The sequence below is a fragment of the Carlito syrichta genome, unplaced genomic scaffold (assembly GCF_000164805.1).
Source record: "Carlito syrichta isolate Samal-C Ts95f unplaced genomic scaffold, Tarsius_syrichta-2.0.1 Scaffold304629, whole genome shotgun sequence".
Lineage (NCBI taxonomy): Eukaryota > Metazoa > Chordata > Mammalia > Primates > Tarsiidae > Carlito > Carlito syrichta.
In genome coordinates, this window is record NW_007248725.1 from 320004 (window position 1) to 342013 (window position 22010).

General features: G+C 47.6%; 1 protein-coding gene across 1 annotated transcript in view; it reads left to right on the forward strand.

Moving 5' to 3' along the window:
* Window positions 1-15668: 15668 nt before the first annotated feature.
* FMOD (fibromodulin) overlaps window positions 15669-22010 on the forward strand; it is a 10027-nt gene continuing 3685 nt past the window's right edge. Inside the window, exons 1-2 of the mRNA XM_008060458.2 lie at window positions 15669-16128; window positions 18807-19792. Coding sequence (XP_008058649.1) covers window positions 18814-19792 — 979 coding nt within the window. The 5' untranslated portion in view covers window positions 15669-16128; window positions 18807-18813. The remainder of the gene's footprint in view (window positions 16129-18806; window positions 19793-22010) is intronic.

Genomic DNA, 22010 nt, shown 5'->3' on the forward strand with positions numbered 1-22010 from the left:
TCACTCAGAAACCTGGAATCAACCCTCTGGTATTTTATTGAATGTGTTGAGTTTGAATCCCAGAAGGGGTTGACATGTACTTTGCCACCACTTGTATCCAGGAAACCATTCTTACTAGCCATGTGATTGGGTAACCTCCGTGCCCTTTTCCAATCCAATTCCCTTCTCTATAAGACAGGAAAGATGCCAACAACTTCTCAATACTGTTATATCACATTACAGTCACTTAACAAACTCCAATCTCCTACTTTCTCCTCTAAGGTGAGAAGCCAGCGTCCCGGGGCCCACAGAATGGTAGAAGTGAGATCTGAGTCTGGATTTTCTGTCTCCTCTGCCAGAATACCATGGTAATGAATTGAATTGTGTCCCCAAGAAAGTGACATTGAAGTCATAGCACCCGGTGAATAGGACCTTATTTGGAAATAGGGTCGTTGCAGATGTAAGCAAGTTAAGATGAAGTCGTATTGGATTAGGGTGGATCCTAAATTCAATGATGGTGTCTTTATAAGAGAAAGAAGAGGCAGATTGGGATACAGAGACATAGAGACACACAAAGAAGGCTATGTAAAGATGCAGGCAGAGACTGGAGTGATGCAGCCACAAGCCAAGGGCTGCCAAGGATTGCTGGGAGCCGCAAGATACTAGGAAGAAGGAAGGAAGGATTCTTCTATGGAGCCTGTAGAGAAAGCAGCCCTGCCAGTCTCTTGATTTCAGACCCGTAGCCTCTAGAACTGTGAAAAAATAAACTTATGTGTTAAGCCACCCACTTTGTGGTAATTCATTCCAGCAGCCTTGAGAAACTAATACCACTGTCCTCCCTTCCCTGGGCTGGCCGGGTTCCCATCAGCACCCTTGCTCCCCTGCTGATTCTCACCTTTCTCTGGCTCTCCATAAGTCAAATAATGTTCTACATGTGAACATGCTTTTATAGCTTACAGGATACCAATAGTATCCAAATTTTCACTTGATCCTCACAACTACCCTGAGAATTTTCAGACTTTTTTTTTTTTTGAGTTGGAGTCTCACTCTGTCGCCCAGACTGGAGTGCAGTGGCCGCTCCCGGCCACCGCAGCCTCGACCTGCTGGACTCCGGCGATCCTTCCGCCTCAGCCTTCCGAGTAGCTGGAATTACATGTGTGCGCTTCCACGCCCGGCTAATTTTTTGATTTATTGTAGAGATGAGGTCTCGCCTGCCCAGGCGGGTCTCGAACCTGCGGGCTCAGGCAATCCACTCACCTCAGCCTCCCAAAGTGCTAGGATTACAGGCTGAACCACCGAGCCCGGCTTTTTTTTTTTTTCTTTTCAGAGACAGGGTCTTACTTTGTCACCCAGGCTGGAGTGCAGTGGGTGCGGTCTTGGCTCACTGCAGCCTCAACCTCCTGGGGTCAAGGGATCCTCCCACCTCAGCCTCCCAAGTATCTGGGACTACAGGCTACTATTTTTTATACAGATGGAGGGGGTCTCACTATGTTGACCAGGCTGGTCTTGAAATGTGGAAACTGAGGATCAGAGAGAATAAAGGGATGATCCTATGATTTCATGACAAATAAGCAGAAAAACCAAGACTGAACCCAAATAGTCTGGCTCTTAAGCCAGGGTTCTTTACAAACTTTTTAAATCGTGAAGTACAATAAAACATATATAAGATGTGTAAAACGCAAGTGTAAAGCTCAAGGAAAGCAGCACAACTCAACCATCATCTAGGTCAAGGAATAGAACATTGCCTGCCTCCCAGGTGTCCCTTGCTGATCACTCTCCCATCCCTCCTCCCCAGGTAACCTCTATCCCATGCCACAGCAGCACCTGTCATTGTACCACACATCCCATTTCTACCTCTATGTCAAAGAATCAATGGAGGCAGCAGTAAAAAGACAGAAGCCTATGTGTATGCTGGGGGAACCCCCAAGACACTTTTCGAAGGCTCAGGACTTTCCTGAAGCTATGCCTCTCCAGGATTCTTCCCCATCCCTTTCTCTAGGGAAAACCAAACCAAAGCAAAACATACATCTCTCAACTGGTCTTGACATTTCAGAACCGTAAAAGCTGGACGTGGCTGCCACTTTTTTGAAGCAAACTGTATACTTTTAACAAGATGGGAGGGCAGAAGGATAGACCCAAGGGCTAGGATCATGAATGGGCTAAAGAAGCAAAACAACAATTATCAAGTCCCCCGGGACAGCCTGTCTACCACTTCTCTCTCCCTCCCTCCCACAGAGATATCTCTGCCATAAAGGCAGGAGTCAACAAGATCTGCAGGTGTTGAGCCTAATCTCGCCCAGAGGCAGGGTAAACCACATGGCTTCTTGTCGAGCCTTCCTGTCTGAGCTGTGACCTCTCTCCTCCAGGAGTCTGTGTCTGCTCTTGGTGTCAGAGGACAGGACAGGAGCAGGGGAGAATAAGAGAGCAGGAGCTAGTCAGAAGGCTCCAGCCAGGAATTCAAGCCGCCATTCTCTTGCTTGCCTTCTGGAAAGCCACTTAGCTCCTCTGGCTGCAGATCAACCCTCTGAAGCAAAGGCAAGCAGTCAGGTCCTTATGGAGTGCGTTAACACTGAAGCAAACATGAGAGGCTCATTCAGGCTCCCAGATGAGAAGAGATAAGCAAAAGGACAGGCTGATGGATCGCCGGAGCCCAGCAGGTTGAGGCTACGGTGACAGGGAGCGGCCACTGCACTTCAGTCTGGGCGACAGAGTGAGACTCCAACCCCAAAAAAAAAGGACACTTCTGTAGTAGACGAGAACCAGGTCAAACACGCCCCGGGCAGATAGGCCCACAAAGGGGGAAAATGAGGGGCCCTGGAGTTAGGACAGAAGTTCAGGGGAAGGGGCCGCTCAGCCAGCTGTCAGTGACCATCAGCGCCACTCTCTGCCCACCATCAGGGCTGCCTGATGAAAGAAAGAGGCAAGACCTTGAGAGATTGGGCAGAAGGACTTTCTCTGCTCAACTGTCCGGTCTCTTTTCTTTGGGCCAGGGTGGGTCAGGTCTCTGAGCCCACAGGGAGATGCATATGACTGGGGTTGTTTCCTGGGGAAAAGCTATGACCTGAGTTCCAAAAAGACTGACTTTAGGGACTAGGAGTTGGAAACCTTCCACTTAGTTCTGATTCTGCTGCTTACAGTGTGCTTGAGCAAGTCGCTTCCACATTCTGAGCCTGTTTCTGCATCTGACAGTAATAACATTTTAAAAAATTTATTGAGCACTTAAAAGGTGCTAGGTAATGAACTCGATGCTAAATATGCATTCCTTCTAATATCTGCCCTATCTACCTCATAGAGCTGCTGTGAGAATAAAATATAAGATATATTTTCTCAAAAAGTTAACATAGCCAGGTGTGCTGACTCACGCCTGTAATATCAGCACTTTGGGAGGCAGAGATGAGAGGATTGCCAGAGCCCAGGGATTCGAGACCAGCCTGGGTAACTTGGTGAGACCTCTTCTCTACAATAAATCAAAAAATTAGCCAGATGTGGTGGCTCATGCCTGGTAGTTCCAGCTACTTGGAAGGCTGAGGCAGAAAGATCACCTGAGCCCAGCAGGTTAAAGCTGCGGTAGCCATGATCATGCCACTGCACTGCAGCCTGGGTAACAGAGTGAGACTCTGACTAAAAAAAAAAAATTAACAGAATTATCAAAGACCCAGCAATGCTACTCCTAGATATATATAACAAAGAACTGAAAACAGGGCTCAAACAAATACTTGTTCACTAATGCTCATAGCAACACTTTTCACAATAGCTAAAGGTGAAAACTACCCAAATGTCCATGAATGAATGAATAGATAAACAAACTGCAGTATATACAGATAGTGGAATATTATTCGGCCATAAAAAGGAATGAAGTACTGATACATGCTAGAACGCAGATGAACCTTGAAGATGTTATGCTAGGTGGAAGAAGCCAGTCACACAATCACATATTGTATGACTTCTTTTATTATGAAATATTCAGAATAGGCAAATCCATAGCGACAGAATAGATTAGTGGTTGTCAAGGAACAGGGGGAGGGGAATGGGGGTTATTGCTTAATGAATACAGGGTGTTCTTCCAGAGTAAGAAAAAACTTGAAAATAAAAAGTTTAGCTGGGCGTGGTAGCGGGCGCCTGTAGTTCCAGCTACTTGGAAGGCTGAGGCAGAAGGATCGCCAGAGCCCAGCAGGTCGAGGCCGCGGTGGCCGGGAGTGGCCACTGCACTCCAGTCTGGGTGACAGAGTGAGACTCTAACTCAAAAAAAAAAGAAAAGAAAAAGTAGTGGTGGCTGCACGCCATTGTGAATGAACTATTAATAAATGCCACTGAAGGCCAGGCTCAGTGGCTAAGCCTGTAATCCTAGCACTTTGGGAGGCCAAGGTGAGTGGCTTGCCTGAGCCCACGAGTTCGAGACCAGCCTGGGCACCTTGGCGAGACTTCATCTCTACAATACATCAAAAATTAGCCAGGCGTGGTAGCAGGCACCTGTAGTTCCAGCTACTTGGAAGGCTGAGGCGGCAGGATCACCAGAACCCAGCTGATCAACGCTGGGGTGGCAGTGAGTGTGCCACTGCACTCCAGCCTGGGTGACAGAGTGAGACTTCAACTCAAAAAAAAAATAGAATAAATGCCCCTGAATTGTACATTTTTGTTTTTATTTGAGATAGGATCTCATTCTGTTGCTCAAGCTGGAATACAATGGCACAATCACTGCAGCCTCAAATTTCTGGGCTCAGGGGATCCTCTGTCTCAACCTCCTGAGCAGCTGGGACTACAAACACGCACCATCATGACTGGTTAATTTTCCTATTTTTTGTGGAGACAGCATCTTGTTTTGTTGCCCAGTTTGGTCTCAAGCTCCTGGCCTCAAGAGATCCTTCCACCTCAGTCTCCCAAATTGCTAGGATTACAGGTATGAGCCACCATGCCTGACTTGAATTGTATACTTTAAAATGGCTAATTGTATATTATGTGGATTTCACCTGAACAAAATAGATCGATATGTCTCCATGGATGTCTCTGCACTGGGTGAAGTCACTGGTGTGCATGACCACCACCTAACTTACTCCTCTCCAATGAGAAGGGATAGGGGCAGTTTGCCTTAACATGTCTCTAAAAGCATATTGCAGCCATGCTCCACGACATATGGTTGAATTCAGCTTCCTGGGTCAGTATTGTCGCCAAACTGTGCAGGCATATGCTACCCATGCACACGCTGATGTGCCCACAGACGAGGGAGTATGCAATCCCCATGTGGAAGCCCCTCTGCAACAAGCAGACGTGCCTGAGAGCTCTTCATTTGTTGTCTCAGGTAATGAGGGATTATCAGCGAGCATGATGAGCTTCTATGAGCACTGCGCCTCTTCGCACACAGCAGTCCTCAGATAAAGGCAAGGCAGGCTCCGGAGACAGCAGCAAGCCACAGGCCAGTGGGGCATGGGCAGCTGCAGGGGCAACGGCCATAATACAATGTGTAGACAACATCTGCTTTGAGCTCATTAATATTTGCTTTGAGCTCATTAATAGCACACCATGCTCTCCTGGGACCTCCTCTCCAGCTGATTTCTGAACTCTTAAAGGGCGCTACCCTCCTTCAGGAGGGTCCCTGGAACAAACACGAGAGGCTCCTCACAGGAGTCAGGAGGGGAGCCAGAGCCTGGTGGGGATGGAGTTGCACCATGGAGAAGAAGGGGTGACTGAGTCACTGCCACTCTGGGCACTCTGGGATTCATACCCAGACTTCCGCCATTGACTACACTGGGTTTCTTACTTTGCATAAAGACCCCAGCAAGACTGGGTAGCCAGGGCAGTGTGGCTCAGTAGGTAAGGGCTACTTTCCTAGACGGCCCAGGAGGAGGAGTCGCCAGCTCTCCTACACCCATTCCCCCCACCTGAGGACACCAGGGTGTGGCGGACTCGGGTCACCACCCTCTGGATCAGTTGCTCCTGAGGCCACAGGCCCTAATGACCCAGATGAGTTAGCCCAGGTGACCTCCTTGAATGGCAAAGCTGGAAGAAGAAGTGAGCTCATGCCGCTGGGCTCCCATGCCCAGGCTTGGCGCTGCAGTTACCACACAAGTTGCCAGAGCCCTGCCAGCAGCCCTCAAGGTTCCCTTTACCTGGAGGCCAAGCCCACTCAACTCCCGGATGTCACAGGCCTTAGGTAATGGCTCCTTAGTGTTACCTTGCATTTCCCCCAGGCCTGAAAGATACTGAGGCTTCATGAGAAACTGTTGGCAGCCGAGGATTGTGCCTGACTCAATGACTGCCACGTGGTTGGCCTCCATCATGGCCCAGACAGGAGTCTGAATGAGATTTTGTGGGAAGGAAGAGGGATCCAGGACAAGCAGGTCAAACTGCCTGTACCTGTCACCCTCCCCTACACATCTGCAAAGACACACACATGCTCACCTCCATAAGGGACAAGTGTTGCTTAACAAGAGAGGGTGAACAATGCAGAAGGAAGGAGGGGATCTGTCAGAAGCTGGTCCTGTGTAGCCGGAATGGCATCTAGCTTAAAGATGAGGGGAGGAAGATGAACAGCAGGGAGGGAAAGGGAGTGGGGGAGGGAGGGAGGAAGAGCACAAAAGAAATAAGAAAAACTAGCAACCAAATCTGACTTTCCTTCACCTGCAGCTAGCTGGTGCTCTCTTCCCCTCCCTTCCGCTGTGTTAAATCAGAAGAGGCCCTCACCCAGCAGAGAGGAGACTAATTAAAGCATTGACTCTTTGCCTAACCCTAGTCACTTCTTCCACTTCCTTAAAGTGCTGCCAGATGATAAGCCCACATGTCTCTGAGCCACCACAGGGCTCCCAGCCCTGGGTTAAAAACACGGGTCTCAACATCAGCAGGGCTAGGCGAGAACATCTCCACAGTACAAACCTTGCAGTTCTTTCTTTCCTTCCAAATAGTGGCACTTGTTCATGTCAAATCCCACTAATTGGTGATGCTAATTCCTCTCTTTCAACAGACCCATGGTAGCCAGCTAAAGACCAAGACCTTCCTGACTTAGCGGGACTCGTCCTCTCCATCCCACCGCCTCCTTCTCGCCTCCCTTCCTTGTCATGTCTGTGGTTCTCCTCCCTCCCATGGAGGCAAGATGGTGTGTCTGGCAGCTGTCATCTCGATGCAATTTGTCAAACCTTGGCTGAATATCTACAATGTCCTAGGCATGGGCACAATGCAGGGGGAGCTGTTCCTTCAGCAATGTCGATACAAGCCAGGGCCAAAGTCAAAGAATTAGGCAAGAATATAGAAAAAGAAATAAAAGAAGGATAAAAGAAAAACCCCTTCTCCTCTGTAACATTCAGGTTTGGTTTTCATGGAAACCTTGTCCTGGAGGTTGGAGAAAACAGGATAAGGTAGGCCCATTGCAGCGAATCGGCTGAATCCCACGGTGACAGCTTCCAGCATGAAGCCAGACTCCGGCATAGAGACCCCAGGTGCAGATCTTTTGGACCTGGTGCTTTCTGGTAAACTCTTTTCCAACTAACATTCCCAGGTAGAGACAGCTGACTCCTTTGGACAAATATAGATTATAAAACAAACTCATCCCTATGTCCCAGCACTTCAGGCAGCTTGAGCCCAGGAGTTTGAAGCCAGCCTAAGCAACATAGTGAAACTGCAATTCTACAAAAAAAAAAAAAAAAGAAATTTAAATTAGCCGGTGTGGTGGTACACACCAGTAGTGCCAGCAACCCAGAAGGCTGAGGTGGGAGGATCTCCTGAGCTCAGGAGGTTGAGGCTTTGGTGAGCTGTGATAGTCCCACTGCACTCCAGCCTGGGGACAGAATGAGACTCCAGCACAAAATAAAAATAAAAATAAATTGAAAAATAAAAAGGCTGGCGCATAATCCCAACACTTTGGGTAGCCAAGGCAGGAGGATAGCTTGAGCCCAGGAGTTTGAGAACAGCCTAGACAACACAGCAAGACCTCATCTCCACAAAAAATATTTTTTTAAAAAATTAGCCAGTCATGGTTAGTTGCACATGCCTGTAGTCCCAGCTTCTCAGGAGGCTGAGATGGGAGGATCACCTAACCCAGAAGGCTAAGGCTGCAGTGAGCTGTGATTGGGTCACTACACTCCAGCCTGGGCAACAGAGTGAGACTCCAACTCAAAAAAAAAAAAAAAAAAAGTGCCTCTGGGGCTGCCCTTTTCCACAATTGATGAGGAGGGAACCTTAGCAGCAGAGAGATATTGAGGGTAAAGAGTTGGCAGTGCCTGTGAGAAGCCCAGGAAAATCTCTCAGTATACTTCCACATGGGGGATCACTGACAACAAGGACTCCTGGTGACCCTCAGGCAGGTGGTGTAGTCAAAGGAACCCTGACTTTGGTCCCAGTTTACTCCATCCTTTCATTCATTCATTTATCCATTTGTTTGTCCATACTAGATGCCAGACAGTAAGCTTGTGTTTAAATCTCAATTCACCTCCTTGAGCCTTGGTTTATCTTGTAGCTTGTGTTAGAAGACATAATTGTAGCTGTGTTTCAGGGTTTTGTGAAGATAAAATTAAATGATATATGTAAAGCTCCTAATCTAGAGCCTTACAAAAAATATTAATTCCCTTCTGTTTCCGTCTTCTAGTTCTTTAGAAGGCACTTCCTTCTAATCCTAGACCCCACACCCAAATTGTCCCCTCAGAAAAGGACACATTTGCTCCTGGAAGATGTTGTTTCATTGAAGAATAAAATGGGGAGTTGGTGACAGAGGGATCAATGGATTAGGAGAGTAGGGCAGGTCCAAAGGAAATGTAGCAGCCTTGACAGAAATGCCTCAGGGGAGTGAAGCTTGAGACCTCCTTGTGAGGCTGGCTGCTGGCAGGGAGTGGGGAAAAAGCAAATTCTCCCACAGGGTGTGTTTCTTAAAGGGGTTGGAGATCTAAGAAGTGGGAGGTGAGGAGAGAGTGAATCTTTCTGTATCTTGATTGAAGATCAAAACACTTTCTATTCTTGCAAATTCCCTTAGAGATAGAGCCTCATGAGGATTGGGAAAGGAATTTATTTCTTCACAAAGCTCACCAAGCAGCCTGGCTGAGAGCCATTTGGCAGTTTTCCCAGCAGGAAAGTTGTGGAAGAAGCAACAGTGCCCCCCAAGATGCTACAGCAAAAGACATAGAGAGATGGGAGACGTCAGTTCCTGCAGAGGTGACCCTACAGCCAAGGTGCATCCACCAGATGCCAAGGGGCAGCTCTCCGAGCTCCCTCCAGGAACTGAGAAACTGGTCAGCCAAGGCAAATAGACTAAAACTGTGCTGCTCAAGTTGGGATTGCTTGGGTTTCCCCCAGAAATCACGGTGTGTTTAGAGCACCATTTTTATGCAAAGATTTTATTTATTTGGGGGTGGTGGTGGTGGAGGTGGTGGTGGTGGTGGTGGTGGTAGTGGTGGAATTCTATTGAAACCAACATGAATATTTTGTAAAATAAAATGCAAACTTTGTGTGATTGCTTTTAACATCAAATATGAGATTTCACTTGGACTGGGCTGCTTTCGATTATGGTCTTGGATCACCTGGAGGTATATCATCATTCTTCTCTTTCTTTCTGGTTATTTCATACAGAAAAGTTTGAACAGTCTCTCTTTTTGGAGCTCGACATTTAAAGATTATTTTAGAGGTCATCACGTCCACCCCTCATGACCTACAGGTAGCACTCTCAAACCTAGCTACACAGGAAAACTATCCAACAATCAATAAAAAGGATGCCAGGCCCTATCTGCTGAGATTCTGTTTCACTGGGCATGGGTGTTTTCCAAAGCTACCCCCGTGGTTTTTATGTGCAGTCAGGGCTGAGAACCATTCCTCTTAAGGAGAGGGCTGTACTGTCAGAAGCCTAGACACTCTGGGTTTGTTAAATCCCTATACTATATTTTCTTACAAATGTCAGGTATGTAGTCTGTTTTCTTTCCAAGTTACCACCACTCACACTCCTATTAAAATCATCTTCCCATCCTCCCATAGATTAGGACATAGGGTCCTCCTTTCTACCCCACCAACTAGTTTCTGGACAAGCACCCAAGATGGGCATTCTAAGCAACTACCATATGCCAGATGCTAAGAGAGATACCTAAAATTGTTTTCAAAAACCACTCAGTAGGGCAACCCCTTGTGGACCCCTCCCACTGTGAGAGAGTTTCTATCCTCTCAATAAATCCTGCTTTCAAAAAAAAACCCAAAACACTCAGGAGATAGGTGCTGGTTAGCCTCATTCCACACATAAGGAACTTGAGGACCAAAGAAACTGAAAATGCTCTAGATTTCTGAGATTCAAAACCATTCACCATACTGTCTCACTCAAAATCCATTCTCCTTCCAAGACAATGATGATACCTTGTAGTTCTTAAATAGACTCCTCTTTTTAAAAAGTTTTCCTTATTTATTTTTAAAAATTGTTTAGCTATTGCTTTTCTATAAGGACTCTACAGAGGTAAGCAGAAAATAAAAGGAACTAAAATTCAAGAAATCTCATATATTATTAGGAGTCATTATTCTTAGTCTTCATTAAACTCTAATGGAACTAGAATCCAAGTTCTTAAAACTTTGGGGGGGTCATAGAATATGTCATTGCTTCTTGCCTGGGGAATAATCCCCATTCAATCCAGGTAGAAACTAACCTGTCTCCTCAGCCCAAGGGGATTCAGAAGGGTGCCACTGCTTGGGTGGTATTCTTGGTCTATTCTCCCCTACTCCAAACTTGATTCTTAAACTGTTGTCTAAGAAGGACCCAGGGCATCTTCTTTTCTGCTCTGTACTTGGCTCTTGGATTATGATCTTTTCTATGATTCCCTAGGTAAGCAAGATATTTTACTATCTATCCCCCAAAGATATTTTTCCACCGCTATAGAGTTCTGCACTGAACCTATAATCACTTTTCTCATCTTTCTTGGAGGTTTAATGATTCCAGGCACCAAAAGACCCAACCTTGGTTAGCTTCTTTCTGATTGATATAAGTTACCAAAGTAGATATATTCCCTTTGGTGAAATCCTGCTCTAGGATTTCCTAGAAAGTGAAATCCTGATCTAGGATTTCCTAGAAAGTGAAATCCTTTCTAACTAAGAGTTAAAAAGGGCCTAATACAGGCCAAGCACTTGGCCAAGCATCAAGCTAACTAACAAAGGCACAATGCCATCACCTCACTCCTCAAGGAGTTTGCAATCTACTAAAATGACCAACAGTGGCTGCTGAAGGGCAATCACATGGCAGTTCCCTATAGAAGCCTATAATCTTTATCTCATTTCGTCCTCCCAGTAGCTCACAAGGTTGTCCCTACATTGTGAATAAGGATGTTTCACTAATGCTTAAGCAATTAGCCCAATGTCACAGAGACGGTAAGTGATAGAACTGGAATTTGAACATACATCTATGTTCCAAACCCATGCTTTCTCCTTTTTACTGGAGATCCTATATAGCACAGTGGTTAGAAACTCAGACTCTAGAAACAGCCAGACTTAAGTTTAGAGTCCCAGCTCTATGTAATTCCTATGTGATCTAGAGCAAAGTAGTTAGACTTTCTGAATTTCTGTTTCCTCATCTGTGAATAAGGTATGATCATCCCTATTTCTTAAGGCTATGGTGAGAACCTCAGAAATGGAAGCTGGTATTTTAGAGTGAATGTCTAGGCTTGTTCACACCTGCAGTCATGTGATTTTCTTGACAACATCCTGGGAACTGGTCTGTCTTAGAGTGGTTTCCTCCAACAGCCCCCAGCACAGTCTGTGAGACAGATCAGCTCTCAGCTCATTTGCAGAACAGAGGTGAACATCATGTGCTGAGTCACTGAAGGACCAAACCCTCCAGGCTTCAGGTTTTAGTTTATTCCCTCAGTTTCCTTCTTTATTCAGGTATCTCTCCCTGAGTAAACACCATTTCTCAAATCAAATACACACATACTTTCTAAAAGGTGATCTTCTGGAATCAATCATGTTATTGCTATGTTTCCTGAGCATCCTAGGAAGTCTAAGGGTGTTCCCTGCCTGGTTGGTGGTAGTTTTTTTACCCAGCAATGAGTACTGAAGACAGACAGAATCTGTGGGCAGCCAAGAATGCAATATCAAGCATGCAGTAAGCACACAGTAAAAATAAGAGATGCTACCAATTCAAAAGTGAAAAATTGCTTTCAGTCTTATTCTTAAACAGCTTGTCTTAAAAAAAAATTCTGAAGCCCTCAATGCATCTCCTAGAACTTGGAACTTGAGGTCTTTCTCCATTTGCAGGTGAAAGAAAAAAAGTCTTTCCCCAGCTTCCACATCTTCATGGCTCCCATCCTTCTGGAAAGAAGAGACTGTCCATGGTAAGGACCTCTAATGACCTTTTGGTGCCAAAAGAATAGAGAAAAACAACTCTTTTGGAATCTTTGGAACACCATTATTGGGTGCCAACGTAGCCAAGACTTTCCATCGAAACATCAAACTAATAAAAAGTCCTTCTCTGGCGTCAAGAGTTTTCAGGATAGGCCAGCAGCAGGGTCTGGATTCTATCACCATGACCATCTTTCTCCTGACCTTTATATCCAATTCAAGAAATCTGTCTGGGTGATCAGTCTTAACCTCCCATCCCCATCCTAGGCTAGCTGGGATCAGAGGCTGTGTCATAAAAACAGGGATTGTTGGGTCTTATGGGGGATGAGGAGGAAGGGATTGGCGGCCACAGGAACGTCACTGTGTCTTTGCTGGTGGGAATTTGAGTCAGAAAGCACTTCGTTTCTCCCAGACAGGGTGGGTCCAATGTCAGAGGCAATCAGCTTTGCCTAGTGATTGTGGCTTAACCTGTGCTTTTCTGGGTAGGGAGGAAATAGCAGTGGCCTGAACCCCTGGAAAGTCTAAGGGTTTTCCTAGCCTGGCTGGTGGTGGTTTTTCCACCCAGCATTGAATAGTAAAGACAGACAGACTCTGTGGGGAGCCAAAAATACAATCCATTTCATTACCCTTTACTAATTGCCTACTAAATGCCAGGCATTATATGTCCAGCTGGGAATAGGGGTTACAGAAATGAATGGCATGGCCTCTTCCTTTAGTTTATTTGCAGTCTAGTGACTGGGTAGTACTGCCCTGACACCTTCCAGAAGACACTGGCATCCCAGATGGAGTTCCTTCACATGTGGACTCCCTTGGCAATCTGGTGGACATCCATTTCCTGGGCTTTCCATATTGAAGCCAAACTGTGAAGACCTAGGTCCAGACACCAGGCAAACAGAGCAGCAGTCTTCAAAATGGAGGTGAAAGCCTCAACTCAAGGTTAGAAAAAGGAACACTGAACAGTGGATGATTTCCTGGAACTCTGCCTCCTGATCTGATCCCAATCATTCCTCCAGCCTTCCTTCTTCCCAGACCTACCTTGAAACAGGACAGATGACTAAAGACCTGATGCAAATCTCACTGCTTTAGAAATGATCACCAAACCACAAGGAGATACTGCCTTTTTTGTGGAACTTGGGTGGAAAAAATCCCAGTTGATATTTGGGATTCTTTACCAACTTCCAGACTCTACTAACTTTCATTGTTAATAAATGCAGTATTAGTCAGCATACTGGTATTTAAAAAAAATAACATCTGCACCCAATGGGTGGATTTGCCTCAGTTATCTAGGCACATCTGAAAAATGTCTCCCAGGCCCAACAGCCAAGACCAGTGTGCTCCACTGAAAATTGATTGCTTTCTGAACTAAAAAATGATTAGAAAGCCATCAGTGCATTATTCATGACCATTTTCACAGTAAGGACATTCTGCTTTATCCATGAGACTGGAGTTTGCTGCATACACATTTACGTTATTATGAGTAGGCATTATATTGGGGCCTCCTCTGTGTCCTCAACATGAAAGACCACACCTGACACAGAGTAGATGCTCATGTTTACCAAATTAAAATGAAATATGTGTGGGATGCGGAAGATGATCCCTGTATCCCAGCCCCCTCTCCTCTTTAGACTCCCTTGGCCCCAGATTCAAGCAGTTAGGGCACCATATTTTTAAAATATTTTTATTTTATTTTTTAATTGAGACATGGCCTTGCTCTGTTGCCCCGGCTGGAATGCAGTGGTTCCATTATAGTTTACCACAGCCTTGAACTCCTGGACTCAAGTCATCCTCCCACCTCAGCCTCCCAAAGTGCTGAGATTACAGGTACGAGCCACTGCACCTGGCAGGGCCACCATAATTAATTAAGCTCCATCTTAGTTGAGTCCAGCCCTGACAGCAAGATAATCATTAACCCTCCACTCTGCCAACACAGAGTTACAGAAAAGCATGTGGATTTTGAAGTCATGTAGACAAAGTTTCAAAATTCTTGTTTTACTAGATACCAGCTAGTCACATACATCACCAAATCCCTATTTCCAATGCAAAAAACCAACTGTGATCATTAAATGAGACAACATAAGCAAACCACCTAGTCTGTAGTAGGTGGGCAGCAAAGGCTTATTCATTATGCTTCATTTTTTTGACATCTCATCTTAATTCCTGAGAAGAGCAGGTCCCTGACAAAGACCCTTCTGACAGCCTACACATTAAATCAACAGCTGAAACCCACTGGAGCAGCCAAAAGGGCCAACTCTCAGCACCTCTAAACTCCTCACATTCAAATCATCTGAGGGTTTCTCAGTTGGTATTTTTTAAAACAAAGGTGTTTCTTTGATGCTGACATGAGCTAATTAACAGACTTGAGGAGAGAACATTAGAACGCATGAGTTCACCTAAGCTACCAAGATTCTATGTGATCCAAATTATAACGGTTGTCAAATGTTTTCTTCTAGCCCCTAAGCTCAAAACCCAGGTTTATATATCCAGCTGCTTGTATGCATCTCCACTAGAAAGCCTAACAGACATCTCTCACTTACCACATCCAAAGGCTGGTTTTCCACCTAACTCTGTTCCAGCCCATCTTTCCCACGTCAGAGAAATGGTACCACCACCCATCCAGTGCTCAACCTAAAATTCTAGGAATCGTCCTTGACTTTCTCTAACTCCCCATATCTGATTCACCTGCAAGACTTATCAGTTCCTTGTCTAAAATATATGATCCCCTCTTCTACTGCACCAGCCCAGTCAGTGATTCTCTTTCCTCAAGGCTAGGCTAGAGCCTCTCAGCTTCCACGCTGGCCTCCCTCCCTCCACACAGCAGCCCCTCCTACGTGCTTTTTAAAACGTAAACCAGATCCCATGGCTTTCCCTGCTTAAAACATGTTGCTTCTTAAACATTTACAATTAAAATCAAGTTATTTCCAAGGCTTAAAAGTTCCTTCATCGCCCAGCTCCTGACCTTGGCTCAGGAACTCTACGGCTATATGATGGCTATGACAGTAATAATCTCCACCACAGAGTGAGTGTCACTCTGTGCCAGGTCAGGGACCTTACACAGGTTACCTCATACAGTCCTCGCTACAGTCCAACAAGGTAAGTGTTATTGACCTTGAAATTGCTGTGAAGATTAACTGAAAGTGTATGATGCTAGTACATAGTAAGCAATCAACAAACGTGGGATTCGCTGCCTTTCCATTTCCATTTCCAAGGCTTGGGAGGGCGGCAGACAGGAGGGGGCACGTGTAGCCCAGAACAGTCTACACTGGTTAAGGACAGAACTGGATCCAGAGCCAGCTGTCCTTTGTTGTGCATGCTCTTATCCACTAGTCTAATGACCCACCTATAGGGGGAGCTTGAGCTGAGGAGGGCACGTACCAGCTCTCTGGGAGACACTTGGGCTGCTGAAAGAGTTAAGACGCCTCTAACCAAATCCTGGCCTTCTCCATCCCTGCATCTGCCTTTGTGGCTTTAATGAGAAATCCAGGCACTTCACAAGAGACTGTACAAATAACTTCTAGGGCGCCACTAACTCATTCAGCAGAAAGAGACCCAGGGGTTGCCAATGCTTCAGGGAAGATAAGTGAGTGGAAAGAAGGTGGTTTTTACAGCACTGGGCGGACAGAAGGGTTTGCCTGGGTGAGTGTGAGCTCCGCCTCTGCAGCAGAGCCGAAAAGGATCCGGACTCCTCAGCCCCTCTCTTCACAATATTTGATTAGGAATTTGGGGCGGGATCCTGGTCTGGCACAGGCGCGCACACTCTCAGTAGACTCTCTCACTCCTCTCTCTCTCTTCCTCTCTCTCTCACACGTTCTCCAACCCAAGGAGGCCAGACAGAGGGACGTGGTCACTCTCTGAAAGGTTCAACTTGAGGTAAGATTTACTTCAGATTTTGTCCCTAGCAGTTCCCTAAAAGAAATTATAAAAAGGGATTAGGGGATGGGGAGGGGATAGGCAGGAGGAAGCCATGCCTCCTCCTCCTCATCTGGGCCATGACCCCAGGGATGCTGGAGAACGGCAGAGGGGGCACAGAAGGGAGGGCTCCAATGTTTTACCTTTCTCCTGCAGTTCCTTTTGGGTGTTGAGGGGGGACTCCAATTCTCAGGCATGAAAAAGTAAAGGACCAGCTATTTAGGGAGACCTCTCCCCTCCTGCTCATGAATCCCACCACTCTGGGAGTTTGGGTGCTTTGAAGGGTATCTGAAGACCTGGGTGTCTCTACAGTCTAGAAGGGTGGTAAATGCTGTTTTGGGGAGGGGGCAGTTTGTGTGTGTGTGTGTGTGTATGTGTGTGTGTGTGTGTGTGTGTGTGTGTGTGTGTGTGTGTGTTACTGGACTGAAAAGGAGAGAATAAAGAGAAGTGTTGAGAATTGGCCATGTCCAGGGAGCTGTGGCTGTCCAGGGGGTCCAATCCAGGTGAGGGGATCGCTTCTGGTTTGACCTCCTCCACTCTGATGGGAGGAGGGAGAGCTCTTTCCCTAGAGTGGAGAAATGAAAGAACAACATGAGTGCCTGGGTAAGCTACCCCACCTCATGGAGAGCCCGTCCTAGAAAGTTTCCACCTTAGAGGACTCTGAGCCTGGGAGGGTCTCTGGCATCATGAGATACAGTTTAAGAGTGCACAACCCTGAAACCACATTGCTAAGAGATGGGGGTGGGGTAAGGAGAGGCATAAGCTGCCCACCAAACCCTTCCAGCAGCCATGGCTCTAAGGCGAGGCCAAAGCCGGCAGGGTACACAGCCTCTGGAGCACTGAGTCTTGACGAGGAAGGTGGCTCTTGTCTGAAAGAGGGAGAAATGGAGACAGAGACTCACTGTGCCAGCCCTGCAGACAGCCACCTTGGTCCTGCAGCAGCCCAGGGCTGTGCATGGAAAAATGCGCTGTTGGCAGTGGTCCGCTCCATCCGTCTTCGCTCCTGGCCAGAGCCAGGGACCAGCCAGCGTGCCCAGGCAGTGGGCAGTTGGATCTGCTTCTCAAAAACACTGTGGTTCTTTGTCTGAGGCCCAAGGCTGCCTGAGGATGAGCCAGGGTGCCTGCTCTCTGCAGCCCAAGGGCTGGTGGGATGAAATGAGTCTAAGAGGACTGCTTCAGGGGGACAAAGAGGTCTAGGAGGGACGGTGGTCAGCAGGTGACTCAGTCGAGTGTCATAGTCAGAGTTCTTCCCACCAGTTTATTGGATTTGATGTTGGCCTTTATACTCCTTTCTTTCTCCTGTTTACAGTTGCCAACCCCAGCAAGGCCCAACTTGGGACACAAGGGACACATGCAACTTTTCCAGGCCAAGACAGGTTATAAGGTTTCTCTGCCCAAGGGTGATGCTCTGCAAGATGCCCACTGCCCACAGGGGTGTGCAGTGCCTTGGTTATATGTACCCAGGCCTGACATGCCACACCTGGCCCCTCGTCAGCTTCCCTCTCAGATGGCACCAGACTCCACATGTCCTTCCCAGCCCACCCTCTGCTCATCTCACTAGCTTAGCAAGCTCAAAGACTACAGGCTGCCTGCAATATGGGAGCCTACCTACGGAGCCTTGTAAGCTACATGTCATCACTTGGGGCAGGTAGCTTGGGATAGGAGAGGGGGTGACAGAAGTTCATCTCAAGTCACTTTCCCTTGGTCATACATGAAAGTCTCCAATGTCTATTTCCTCTTTTGGCATTCCTCATTCATTTATCTTGCCCCCAAGTGCCCCTTGCATGATGCCCATGGTGGAGCATAAAGGGTGCTGACACCTTACTAAGCACCACGGGAGAGAGAGAAGGAGACTAACTCAGACTCCACACACTGTGCACCCACTCTAGAAGACAAGTGCCACACCCAGTGCTAGCATCCCCAGACAGGATTTGTGACTGTTACATGAAAATCCTGTCCTAACCAGGTTGCACGTGTAGCCATAAACTGCTAGCTAGAGTGCTGTCTCACCCAGCAGATTGTTATAGGCAATGGCACTTTTGGAGGGAGGTCCAAGCTTTGTGGTGGCTGCAGAAGGACCACATGCACCCCAAACACTCAAGACCAGAAAATCCCAGCCTGCCCAGGAAATCAAAAGACCTACCAGAAGTAGTTCAGATCTTCCCCTTTGATGTCTCAAGCTACTAGATGTCTCCAAATGAGATGTGGGTTCAGGCCTGAAGGGCACCCCACTCTTATCCTCCCCCTCCCACACACATACACAGGGATTGTTGTGGGATTTCTAGCCTCTCCAACAGAACTTCCAAGGTGCTAGATGTTCCTAAGGACCTGCCATTCCCAAAAATGCAGCCACCCCCACCCCCATCCAAGTTCCTTTTAACCTCAAAGACTCTGTGTCTCTATGACCAAGGGAAAACGCACTTAGCTCACCCTAAACTGTCACGGTCTCACTGGAACCAAGAGTGGAGCCAGCTGGGAGGAGCCACCGAGGAGGTGAGAGCAAGGCTCCTGTGCTCAGATGTCTGACTCTGAGGTGGGAGCTGCACAGCTCCAGGCCTAAGGCTTGCCCATCCTGCCTCACTGCCTACATAGAGCTGCACTCATGCTGGCTTGCTCTGTGCTTTCCCCTTCTTGCAGAGAGACAAAATGCAGTGGACCTCCCTCCTGCTGCTGGCAGGACTCTGCTCGCTCTCCCAGGCCCAGTATGACGAGGACCCTCACTGGTGGTTCCACTACGTCCGCAGCCAGCAGTCCACTTACTACGACCCCTACGACCCCTACCCTTACGAGCCCTACGAGCCTTACCCCTATGGGGTGGACGAAGGCCCAGCCTATGCCTATGGCTCTCCATCCCCACCGGAGCCCCGCGACTGTCCCCAGGAGTGCGACTGTCCACCCAACTTTCCCACGGCCATGTACTGTGACAACCGCAACCTCAAGTACCTGCCCTTCGTCCCCTCCCGCATGAAGTACGTCTACTTCCAGAACAACCAGATATCCTCCATCCAGGAAGGCGTCTTCGACAATGCCACGGGGCTGCTCTGGATTGCTCTCCATGGCAACCAGATCACTAGTGACAAGGTGGGCCGGAGGATCTTCTCCAAGCTGAGGCACCTGGAGAGGCTGTACCTGGACCACAACAACCTGACCCGGATGCCTGGTCCACTGCCTCGGTCCCTGAGAGAGCTCCATCTCGACCACAACCAGATCTCACGGGTCCCCAACAACGCTCTGGAGGGGCTGGAGAATCTCACAGCTTTGTACCTCCAACACAACGAGATCCAGGAGGTGGGCAGTTCCATGAGGGGCCTCCGGTCACTGATCTTGCTGGACCTGAGTTATAACCACCTTCGAAGGGTGCCTGACGGACTGCCCTCTGCCCTCGAGCAGCTGTACATGGAGCACAACAACGTCTACACCGTCCCCGATAGCTACTTCCGGGGTTCGCCCAAGCTGCTGTATGTGCGACTGTCCCACAACAGTCTTACCAACAACGGCCTGGCCTCCAACACCTTCAATTCCAGCAGCCTCCTTGAGCTTGACCTTTCCTACAACCAGCTGCAGAAGATCCCCCCAGTCAACACCAACCTGGAGAACCTCTACCTCCAAGGCAATAGGATCAACGGTGAGACCTTGGCGGTGGGGGTGGCAGTGGGGTGGGACTGTCTGCTTCACCTGAAAGACCCTATTCTGAGTGCTAGTGCCAAAACCAAGAAATAGAAGTCTGGAAGCCAAATAGTTCAAGTGAGGCAACCTGACAACCAAGCCATACCCCTATTAAAAAGATACCAAATAGCATGCATGTACCCTAAACAGCAGGGCTAAAAAATTCAGGGAGCATTGGGCTGGTATAGAGGCTTCATTCCCAGGAGAGATAAGTTTCACTCTAGGTCTTGAGAGATAAGCGAGCATGGGTTGAAGGAGTGCAGGACAAAGCCATCTGGGGTGGAGAATTGCCAAACACAGGCCAGTGTGGTGGCTCATGTCTGTAAACCCAGCCCTTTGGGAGGCTGAGGCAGAAGGATGACTTGAGACCAGGAGTTCGAGACCAGCCTGGGCAACACAGAGAGATCTCATCTCTACAAAAAAAAAAAACAAAAGAAAAATTAGCTGAGCTTGGTGGTGCATGCCTGTATTCCCAGCTACTCAGGAGGCTGTTAAGCTATGAATGTGCCACTCTACCCCAGCCTGGGCAACAGAGACCCTGAATCAGAAAGAAAGGAGGGGGGAGAGAAAACAAAGAACCCAAAACAGGTCACCTGTAAGAGACAGCTAGGAGTGCATGAGTCTGAGAGGAAGGGGCCAGGTGGTGAGGAGCAGTGAGAGATGGGTTTGGAGAGGTTCGGGGGGAGCTATTCACAGAAAGGGAGGTTTAAGCTTAGCCTTTAAGGTCCATCTCGAGAAGAAGGCAGGTTGCTGGAAACATCACGTCTGGGTTCACTCACCAGCCCAGAAGAGGATGAGCTCTCAGTTTCCACTTGATCTACTCCTGCCTCTACGGCCTGGTCTTGTGTCTTGGTGCTCATTTGTTTTTTAAACACAACAGCTGGTGTACAGAAATGTGCAGCCTCTCAGAGCTGAATGTGGTGCTTGGTGTGGTCAGTTCTCCCTGGAGTACAAGGAGCCCCTGGCGGCAGGGCAGAGGTCCTCCCTATGGTAACATGAGCCTGACCTCACCAAACCTGGGACACTGGACTTCTCGTTTCATAAGCACTTCCCTGCACATGTCTAAGGACATGGAAAGGGCTGCCTTCCTGTCTCTAAGAACTAAAACACTCATTTCAGATTGAATTACCTTGTTGCTTTTCAGCCCCTTTTCCTCTAAGGATTTCATGTTCAGAACTTACTTACATTGCCCGGGGGCCTCTGATGTCTTAATCCCAGCTGGAAAGTACTGAGCCAGCACTTAACCTCCATTCCTCTGTCAGCAAAGTCCTCTCCCCGCTAGAGAAGGGAGGACTCATTAATGACCACTGGCAAAGGGCTTTGAAGTGGAGCCTGCTGAGCTCGAACGGCACCATCAAAGCTCCTAGAGGGACTACTTCACCATCCTCTCCCTCTCATTCCTTTCTCTCCCTGTGCTCAGGAACAGATCAATCATTTAGCAAGATATCTGTGAGTTGGACGACCCTCTGAGTGAGAGGGACACCAGCCCCAGGGGACAATCCAGGAGCTGACAGTCAGGTGGGCAAGACAAGGAGGTGTCTGTCTGGTCTTTTAGTCTGAAGTGCAAGACACCATCATGTACAGTTCAAACTGGTTTTTATCTAAAGCCTCTCTTTCTTTGGGGGTATTCTTATTCCTGGGACGAAGGGGGTTCCTCTAAGACATCTTGAAGGTGTTGTATGCTGCAAATGCTTGACATTTTCTAGTGGCTGTCTATCATCCCACCAGCAGTCATCACTACTTACCTGCCACCCACTCTGAATCCAGGAGGACTGTCACATCAGAAATATCACACTGTATGCAGTGCTGCATCAAAGTATGACCCTGAAAATGTGACAGCAAAGAGCAGCTGTCATGGCAAAGAATCTATTAGTTAGCGCCTAACTATACAATCAGAGAAAGTTAGGGTGGGAAGGGCTTCGTCACAGCATCCTGTCACTGCCCCGCCTCATGCAGATCAGAAAGTAAATCTACTTCCTTGAAGTGTCTCAGGGTCTTGTAAGAAAGTTCTCCCTTAGGTCCAACAACATAAACATTGTCAGTGTCTGTCCTCAATCCCTTCTTGTGCAATTTAAGCCTAATTCCCTTTACTAGGTATCACTTAGTCTCTCTCCCAGCCTTCTTTTTAGACCAAATAACATCAGTGCCCTATTTTCCTTAAATTAGTGCATTAGTAT